Genomic DNA, 10438 nt, shown 5'->3' with positions numbered 1-10438 from the left:
AGACCTCATGTTATTTGTATGCATACATGGAATAATTGTGGATTGTTAGATGAAAAACAAATCTTAGAAAGCATGATTAGAGGAGAATTGAGTGAATCAACCCTATACAGTTGAGTGACTAGAGTGGATACACATCTGGTGAGGGTTCGATCGCTCAATTACATGTTTTCACCTATGATCATCTATTTTCTTGCAAGTTTGTAAAATTCTATTCAATAACTCAATTCAATTATGGATTTGACTTGGTTGTTAACACCTTTAGCCCTCATGTTCATATATACTTTCTTGAAAATTGATTTATTTTGACCAAGTAGTTGCATTCATTTAGATAGATTGCATGTAAGTAGATTGCATTGAATAAATGTTGATACCCTTTGTCTCTTTCTTAGTTTAGCATGAGGACATGCTTAGTTTAAGTGTGGGGAGGTTTGATAAACCACAATTTTGTGGTTTATCTTATGCTTAATTTAGGGGATTTTATCAACTTATCTCACATTTATTCAATGAAATAGCATGGTTTTGTAATTCGCCCTAAATTTGTGCTTAAGTGTGAAAACATGCTTTTTAGGCCTTAAAATAGCTAAATTTAATTCACCTTAATTCCATTCGATGCCTTAATATGTTTGTTGAGTGATTTTAGATTTATAAGGCAAGTATTGGATGGAAGAAGTGAAGAAAAAAGCATGCAAAGTGGAGAATTCATAAAGAAATGAGCATTTAAAGAATTGAAGGCCACGCGCACGCGTCACCCACGCGTACGCGTGAGAAGGAAATCTGCCAGCGGCGCGCACGCATTGTCCACGCGCGCGTGTCACAAGTAGCACGTGACCTCATTAAAGTGAATACGCTGGGGGCGATTTCTGAGCTGCCCAGGCCCAAATCCAACTCATTTATGAGGTTATTTGATACAGAATTCAAGATTGGACAAAGGGAGAAACAATTAGATTAGCTTAGGATCATGTAGGTTAGTTTTCTAGAGACAAAATATCCCTCTTCTCCCTAGAATTAGGGTTCTTAGGTTAATTTCTCTTTTAGATTTAGGTTTAATTTCTTGTTTTCATCTTGTTTTCTTTACAATTTCTTGTTCTTACATCTTTATTCTTAGTTCTTTTGTTAATTTTTCTTTTATGCCACTTTTATGTTTATGAGCACTCTTGTTAATTTCCTTTTTCATTTAATGTAATTCATGTTTTATTTTCCTTTATTGTTTAATTGAGTTGTTGTTATTGTTTCCTTGCAATTGATAGTTGTAGAATTTATATTTCTTACAATTTACCATGCTTTCATTTCATGCCTTCCAAGTGTTTGACAAAATGCTTGGTTAGATGTTAGAGTAGCTTTTTGAGCATTCTTGGTTTGGAAAGAGAAATTGGGCAATCTTGAGTCATTGATACCTAACTTAGGTTGGTGATCTAGAGTTGTTAGTTAATATTGTTTCCATTGACTCTAATCTCTTGCTAATTCGATTATTGAGTTTATTAGGACTTTTGGATTGAGATTAACTAGTCTTATTTGACTTTCTCTCAAGTGAAGATAACATTATACCTTCTTCCTATGTTGGAGATGACTAAATAGGATTAGCTCTTGATAATTATTGTAATATGATTAGTGACTAGGATAGAAAGCCTTGATTCTCAATCCTTGCCATGAATGTCTCTCTTTATTAATTGTTTTCTTTAATTGTTTGCTTTACTTTTCTTGTCATTTATTTTCTTGCCCTTTTATCAACAACCCACCCCTTGGATACCATAACCAATAGCACATATACCTCACTATAATTCCTTTGAGAGACGACCTGGGACTAATACTCTCGTTTATTTTTATTGGGTTGGACTTGTGACAACCGAAATTAAACTTTGATTGAGCATTACTTGTCGGTTTGGAACTATACTTCCAATGAAGTTATTTCCTCTAACCAATAAGAAATTCTAAACCGACGGGTTTTGCTCTTTCACTCAGCTCAAGCATTCAACCAAAGTGGGCCCAAGAGTAGATTTTCGCACCTCTAGACTAGTTTATCATATTTATGTATTCTTTTCATTATCATATTAGTATAAATAGAACAAAGATAACCCTTGTTAGAGATCTTTGCCCTTTCGTACCTTTTCACTATTATTTTCTATAAGCTTTGAGCAAAAAAACCTCCTAAGTTAGGGTTAGGAGCTCTGTTGATTCCCATGGATTAATAATATTACTGTCTCTATTTTAATACATGTCTGATTCTATTCTCTGATGCATTTTCGTTCTTCAATCTTATGAATTGGGGGTGAAACGTGACATTCATCCCTATTCTACATGGGTTCCGTGCGAGTCTTGACCTGGATAGCATTCAATTACAGCCAGAGAATATATCGCAGATTCCAAGAGAGTACCTGGGCTGACTTTGGATATGTGACATGAAATCCCGTTGGCCGTGGGTTACTGAGGTCTTTGTGGCACTAAGTCTAGAGTCAAAAAAGCAGCATTCTCTGATCCGGAAGATCCAGCTTTGTCTGTGGCGTTTTGAGTATGATCACAAAGGGGAGCGGATTGCTTAGGGCTTCATCTTCAACTATAGTGAGAAACCATGAGTTAACTTGATGAGAGGACATGAGTTGCTCAAATATGGTAGACTACTACGGTTTAGAAGAGATTAACTTGATGAGAGAACATGAGTTAATCACTTACGGCTGCCATTGAATGAATCATTCGTTATTGAAGTAGACAATAAGAAAAGTTAGTCCGAAAAGAATAAGCATCTCTGGAGCCTTAACTAGATCATTATCATTGTTTCCTTTATATCAATCTGGTATTTCGTTATTTATTATTTTGTTTATGCTTTCAAACAAACAACCATCTTTTCTAATCGCCTGACTAAGATTTACAAAGTAGCCATTGCTTGCTTAATCCAACAATCCTCGTGGTATTCGAACCTCACTCACCTGAGGTATTACTTGGACGACCCGGTGCACTTGGGATAAACCCCATTTTTAGGGTTTATCTTGTGTTGAATTTAAAGGGTTTTGTCAATTTTTCTCACATTTATTCACTAAAATAGCATGGTTTTGTAAATTCTCCTTTAATTGTGCTTAAGAGTGAAAACATGCTTTTTAGGTCTTAAAATAGCTAAATTTAATTCACTTTGATTCCATTAGATCCCTTGATATGTTTGATAAGTGATTTTAAGTTTAGGAGGCAAAGATTAGATTGAGGGAATGAAGAAAAAGCATGTAGAAATGGAGAATTCATGAAGAAATGGAGAAGCTCTCTCTTCTCTCTAGAATTAGGATTAAGTTTAGATCTAGATCTACTTCTTCTACTTATTCTCTTTTGCTTTAATTTTCCTTTTTCATCTTTAATTGTTCTCTTGTAGTTGTAGCATTCTACCCCTCTTGTAATTCTCTTGTATTGTTAGTTGTAGTTCATGAATTATTTTGTAGATCTACATTTTTTTTAATGCAATTTATTGTTTTCATGTCTTTTAATGCTTGCTTTAGTTTTCTATTATTTATCTCTTGCCTTGATTAGTTGTAGTTCTTTTAATTCTTGCAATTTATAATATTTGCCTTTATTGTCTTTTATGTGTTTGATGAAATGCTTCTTCTAGTTATGAGTTAGGTTTCTCTTCTCTTGGCCTATGTTGAGTAATTGGAGACACTTGAATTATCAAACTCTCTTGTTGATTGATAATTGGAAGTTGCTAGTTGACTTGAATTATCACTAAAGCTAGTCTTTCATCATGATTAGACTAGGACTCGTGGTCTCAAGTTGATATCCACTTGACTTTTCTTCATAGTTAGAGGTTAACTAATTCTCATACCTTGCCAAGAGCTTTCTCAATTGTTAGTTCATTTCCTTTGCCATTTATATTTCTTGTCTCTTACTACAAAACTCCAAAATATACTTCATATCCAATAACAAGAACATCTTATTGCAATTCCTAGGGAGAACGACCCGAGGTTTGAATACTTCGGTTATTTTTATTGGGGTTTGTTACTTGTGACAACCAAATTTTTGTATGAGAGAATTATTTGTTGGTTTAGAAACTATACTTGCAATGAGAATTTATTGTGAAATTTTAAACCATCAATTTTTCTGTTCATCAACTTGCCGATTCAATTGTGCGGAGTTAAATTTTGCGCTCCAATATTCTGTATTTTTTTATAATCCGCTCTTTATGTATATATATCTTTACTATTTCTTCCTATCCAAGTTTCCATTTACGTGAGCGATGTGCTTTTCTTTTTGTGACTCTTTGGCTTAAGCTTTCCTTCAAGGCTTCTCATTACAAATTTTTTTCAACTATTACTATGTGTATATTTTATTTTAGAGGTTGTGATACCTCACCACCTCTATTTTACGACTTAAGCATAAAATTCTGTGTGGTAGGGGTGTTACAGAGAAGTCTGACCAGAAGAGGAATCAACGACTCACCCATATGCACTCGATGTCGGACGGAGGACGAAACCGAGAGCCACCATCTAAGAGACTGCAACTTTGCCAAAAGATTTTGGTTTGTAACTCCCTTCACACTGCACACAGAAACATCCCAAGGAACTGATATGAGAGAATGGATAATCTGCATGTTGAAATAATTGGAAGAAAAGGAGAAATCGAGGTTCTGTTTCCTATTACAATAACTTTGGAGAGCAAGGAACATTCTGGTGTTCGAAGGTAGAGAGAGATCGATAGAGGAGGAAATAAAAAATGCAGTGAAAACCTGTTCTAAATTCTGGGCAGTGCATGCCACTGAAGAAGAGAGAAAATTGCAACAAGATCATATAACTCAAATTAGGCAGAACTGAGAACTCGACCAACCAACCTGATCAAAATTAATACAGACACAGCAACAACCAACCGGAGTAAAGGAGGGGATGACATAATAGCTAAAGACTATTAGGCCGTATTTTTTTTTTGGTTGCCCACAGTATCCCCCAGCCCGATAGGTCAAGGATTAATCCGTCGCGGATCGGAGCTCCATTTAAGGGTCTACCCTGGCCAATAAGTTGCTGCATGCACAAGGCAGAATTCGCTATTAGGCCGTATTTTAACTTCAACAACCTAGACGATTCTCTTTCCATTAAAGGCCCAAATGGCTAAGGCCTATACAACGTCTCTTGGATAAGTTTAGCCAAGTATTGTTGTTTCACACAAATTATTTTGGAGAGTAGTAATTTGGATGTAGTGAATGATCTTAAATAAAGTAGAATTGATGACACTTGTTTTAGTTCAAGCTCTAGGAAATATCATCGAACTCATTGGATTGGTATCTGGATTTGATGAGGGTTGAAATTGAAGTAGGTTCAAAAAAACTATAATACCGGACTAATGAAGGTTGCCATTAGTCGGGAATGAGCGAGAAGAGAAGGTTGAAAGCCTAGAAGTCAAAGCTTTGGAAATTTCAAGAACATTTCTTTTAGTCATGTTAAAAGAATAAAAAATAGAGTTACTCTTTTTTTTTTTTTGTCATGGAAATAGAGTTACTCATGAATTAGCCCAATTGACACGGACCAATCTAAATCAAGTGTGAATGAAAGAAACTCCAAACAATGTTCAAAATCTAGCTCGGCTAGATATCCTTGGCCCATTTGAATGAAATACGCACTTTTCCTGTCAAAAAAAAAAAAATTAAAGCATCCTAATCCCGTCCCTTACCAGCATATCCATTGATTCCATTCCAATCTCAATTATTCCATTCCAGCTACCCCAAACCTAACCAAACCGCAGTTAAGTCGTGGCCCAAATCTTAACCACAGTCCATAGTTGACAGCACGATCCACTCAACTAGATGCTACAACAACGCGACACGTGTATGGTTAGATTTCATCTCAACAACCTCCATGGTCATCATTATTAGCCTTGCATCAAAACTAGGGTTCCTCAGAAACGCTATCCTCGCGAGAAAGCAAACCGAAAACAAAAAAGCGTGTCTTTCTTCTTTCATCTTTATCTTTCACCTCAATTTTCTCTTCTGAAGTTTTCGCAGTTCATAGAGATCATGGAGATGGAGCGCGTCTTTGGATTCCCCCAACCTCACATGGATCGACGCCCAAGAAAGAGAGCTAGATTAGGCTGGGATATCCCTGAGGCCCCGAAGGTAAATAAATCTGATCCCGAAATTTCAGATCTGATATCCTTTTCCTTTGATTTTTCCTTTCTGGATGTAGATCTGGTGAAAATTTTTGTAGATTAGGTATGTTGGGTTCAGGTAACGTTGTTCTGCTCGTTTCCCAATAAAATTTTGTATAACAATTGTTCTGTTGTTTTTTGTTAGATCTGGTAGATTTTGGTCGTTTAATTGATGTTTTGGAGATGAATTGATTCAGTTTTCGACGATAGTTGACTTTATATTTGATCTGTTGATCGGTTTATCTTAGATTACGGTATTTGTGGTCTTCGTTTATCTATATGTATTGTTACTGAAAACATGTGAAACATGCTATGATGGATCTAATTTTGCTTTTGGCTATGGAGGTTTTTTTTCGTTTTTACAGGAATACACTTGTTAAGGCATTTGGTGAAAACTAGCCTTTTTGTGCTCTTACCCGTTATGCCGAAGCTTAATATATTAATATTTGTGGTTGATCCTAGCAAACAATGTCTTTTGTGCTGAAAATAAACTTGATGAGCTATCTTATGTAAATTGTTGCATTCTGGGTTGCTCCATTATTGATTTTATTGTTATCGGTATTATTTTTTTATACATTTTTGGATGATTAATGTGTGTATCGGTGAAAGCTTGCTTATTTCACCGCACGGATGATGTGTATACTGTTTTATTTGAAACAATCTGAGATGGTTTAAGGGCATTTTATATAGGGGTTGTCTAGTTCATGTTGGTGGGCGAGATTTTTTTGTTTTAACTCTTGGTGGTGCATGAATGGATGGCTATGTGTAGGCTCAGGTAGGATTATTTTGTGGACAAGAGGTTGGAACTATTTCAAGCTATGCTCCTTCATGGGGTCCCTCAGAACATACCAGTAGTTCTCTTTCTGTTAAGGGTGTTGCTCGAAATGGTTCTCCCCCTCAGCGAGATGATGACAAAGATGGCCATTACATTTTTGAGCTTGGAGAAAATTTAACTTCTCGCTGTAATTACACTTTACCATCATTAAGAAATTTATATTCATATATGTCATGGTCTCATCATGCTTTATTTTGTTTCTTGGATGTGTCATTGTTTGCTGGAAAACTTGGCATTTAGGTGTCCATGCATCCTCAGTCCATTAACTATCTGATCTGGACTTCAATTTGTGTAGTTAATACTATGTAAACCTGTTTGGGGTATAGGAGTTTAAGTTGGGTCCCCGGATGTTTGTTGTTGTTGTTTGAGAACTATGAATGCTTCATAGCTCACACTCTTCTTTGTTGTGGTTGTAGACAAGATTCATAGCAAAATGGGTGAAGGAACATTTGGACAGGTCTTAGAATGCTGGGACAGAGAAAGGAAGGAAATGGTTGCCATTAAAATTGTTCGTGGGGTAAAGAAGTATCGGGAAGCAGCCATGATTGAAATTGAGGTGCTGCAGCAGCTTGGTAAACACGATAAAGGTGGCAATCGGTAAGTACTTTTGGCATTATTTTGTTATCCACCTATGTTTGTACCATGGAAATATTTAATTCCTTTGCATATGTTAAATGGGCTTATTCCTTGCAGTTGTGTGCAAATACGGAACTGGTTTGACTATCGTAATCATATCTGTATTGTAAGTATTTGATTGATTTGTGATGGATTGTTTTCCCCAATACACATAACATGGGGGTTAAGATGTCGGTGAATTTAAATGGTTTTAACAGGTCTTTGAGAAACTTGGACCAAGCTTATACGATTTTCTTCGGAAAAACAATTATCGCTCATTTCCCATTGATCTTGTCCGTGAGATTGGCAGACAACTGTTGGAATGTGTAGCATGTGTGTAGTTTCCTTTTAAGCTATTTATATACTTCTTCCCTATTTAAGCATACAAATAATCTCGCTTCATAAATAATCATTAGCTGCTGATTATACAAACTAATTTGCATTGATCCATAGAAGGTTGTTGTAGATGTGTCATCAGACTATTATTTTTGTTGCTATGGGTGAACTTACTATTTGTGTTGCTTCCTCTAAAAACTTGCAGTCATGCATGATTTGCGAATGATCCATACTGACCTGAAGCCTGAAAACATACTTCTAGTTTCTCCCGAGTATGTCAAAGTTCCTGATTACAAGGTACTTCTTGTTTCTGCTCTATTTCAGACATATGTTTAGTATCTATAAAGATAAAAGTAAACTGACTTCCAAACTTGTCTACATACTTAATCATTTAAAATAAAAATTTCTGTTCCAAATATATGATTGAAAATCTTATTCAAGCCTGGAGATTCCATTTTTGTTGATAACAGTAGATTCAGTCATTCAGTCACTGACATCTGTTGTATTTGAACAGAGTTCATCAAGATCACCAAGTTCTTATTTCAAGAGAGTGCCCAAGTCAAGTGCTATAAAGGTTATTGATTTTGGCAGCACGACTTATGAGCGAGAAGATCAGAATTACATTGTATCAACTCGACACTATAGGGCACCTGAAGTTATCCTTGGTATGTACAAATCAACTTCTGTAGAAAAAATGTCTGCCTTGCATAGGAAATTGTTTTTTCTGGTTGATAAATCACATGGTTATGATAACATTGTTATACTTGATTTTTGTATGATTTGTAGGACTGGGCTGGAGTTACCCGTGTGATATTTGGAGTGTGGGGTGTATATTGGTTGAGTTATGCACTGTATGTCTAGCCCTTTGAAAACTTTGCTTCAAAGCACATTTATGAAGCATTATTGCATGATCTTAAGGTGTGAGCTTCTATTGCAGGGTGAAGCTTTGTTTCAGACCCATGAGAATTTAGAGCACCTTGCCATGATGGAGAGGGTGCTTGGACCACTACCTCAGCACATGCTGAAGAGAGTAGAGTAAGTCATTAGCCGCTTGACTATGCTGTCATTTATTGATCTTTAGCAACATATGACTGAATATTTTCTTGGCATATGCTTAGCCGACATGCTGAAAAGTACATTAGAAGGGGTAGATTAGACTGGCCAGAAGGTGCAACCTCGAGGGATAGTATTAAAGCCGTAATGAAGCTTCCTAGGCTACAGGTCTGTATAGTTATTATACTTAGCTTTCAGAACTTGATGAAGGAACGTGGATGATTTTAATGGGTATGATCTGACTATTATTCTCTTCAAATAATTGCAGAACCTTATCATGCAGCATGTTGATCACTCCGCTGGTGATCTTATACACCTCTTGCAGGGATTGCTTAGATATGATCCCTCAGAAAGGCTTACAGCCAGGGAAGCTCTAAGACATTCTTTCTTCATGAGAGATTACCTACGGAGATGATGATCCACCCCATCACACTCGCATGCCTATTCTCCCTTGAAATCAAGGGCAAATATGACCACAACTGTTGCCAGGCAAAAAGGGGGGGGGGGTGGATTTGGAGCCAGTCCCTGTAAATACTTTTATCTACCCCTTGACAAAAGCGTGGATATAGCCAGCGCTTTGATTGTTATTTCTTCACAAATTTTGATAGAATATACTATCATTAGCCCAAGTCTGAAATCAATGTAATATAGAAGAAAAGCTGTGTTAAATCTCATTTTTCAGAAGTTTTAAGTTGTCGCCACTTGCTATTTTTCACCTTGGAGCTTTTGTTGAAGTATTTCCACCTTGTGATTTCTAATTGGAAACTCTCATCGTATCTAAGGCTGCTATTGGTTTCGAGATCAGGACATTGAGATATGAAGATAAAAGATATAAAATTTAGCGTCTTTATGAAAGTCTAGTTTAACTTTTTATACAAAAAAATTTAAGAAAAAAAATATAATAATAAAGAATATAATTATAAAAATTTAATAAAAATAGTGAATGAAAAAATAAATAGTAGTTGTGGCTTTTAATGGTATTGTCTTAAAATATATTAATTTAGTATTTTTAGATAAGTTTTTGTATGTTTTATTTGTCAAATATAATTGTGTTTCTGCGTTGTTATTTTAGCGTTCTGTGCAGCCTAATTTAACTATACCTAGGAGCCGCAATTAGTTAATAAATTCATAAGGTTAGTTAATTAATAAGACCGAAACTAAAAAGAATTTTCAAATGTGAAACATCAGCTGGGGTATGTGATTAATTAATAATGGTAAGGACAAGATAAGTAAACTGTTTATTAAAAAAAAAGAGAAAATGGAAATACGTCGTTGTTGCCTTGTTGGTTGCCGCTTTTTCCTGAAAAAAAAATTTTTGGACCTTATCACGGAATAGAATTGGCTATTTTATAATTAATAAAAATGTTATTCGTATCAAAATCAATTACTAAAATCAGTTACCAATATATTTGTATATAAATATATATATAATTTAATTTATTTTTAATATGTATTTATATTCTAACAAATATTTTATATTAATGAGTAACT

General features: G+C 35.3%; 1 protein-coding gene across 3 annotated transcripts; it reads left to right on the top strand.

Annotated features, from left to right (window-relative positions):
- Positions 1-5841: 5841 nt before the first annotated feature.
- On the top strand, positions 5842-9734 carry LOC130966191 (serine/threonine-protein kinase AFC2). Of its 3 annotated transcripts, XM_057890971.1 has the most exons (11): positions 5842-6076; positions 6878-7070; positions 7360-7540; positions 7637-7685; positions 7777-7891; positions 8100-8191; positions 8409-8559; positions 8681-8745; positions 8832-8929; positions 9013-9115; positions 9216-9734. In XM_057890971.1, the coding sequence occupies exons 1-11, from the start codon at positions 5978-5980 to the stop codon at positions 9360-9362; spliced, it is 1293 nt and encodes a 430-aa protein (XP_057746954.1). In that variant the 5' UTR covers positions 5842-5977; the 3' UTR covers positions 9363-9734. The 3 variants fall into 3 exon arrangements, with proteins under 3 accessions (XP_057746954.1, XP_057746961.1, XP_057746966.1); XM_057890978.1 differs by lacking the exon at positions 6878-7070 and having other exon boundaries at positions 5849-6076; XM_057890983.1 differs by lacking the exons at positions 5842-6076; positions 6878-7070; positions 7637-7685; positions 7777-7891.
- Positions 9735-10438: the final 704 nt, after the last annotated feature.

Source organism: Arachis stenosperma, chromosome 1 (assembly GCF_014773155.1).
Source record: "Arachis stenosperma cultivar V10309 chromosome 1, arast.V10309.gnm1.PFL2, whole genome shotgun sequence".
Classification (NCBI taxonomy): domain Eukaryota; kingdom Viridiplantae; phylum Streptophyta; class Magnoliopsida; order Fabales; family Fabaceae; genus Arachis; species Arachis stenosperma.
Note: the sequence above shows the minus strand (reverse complement) of the source record. Positions and strands in the feature narration are given on the sequence as shown.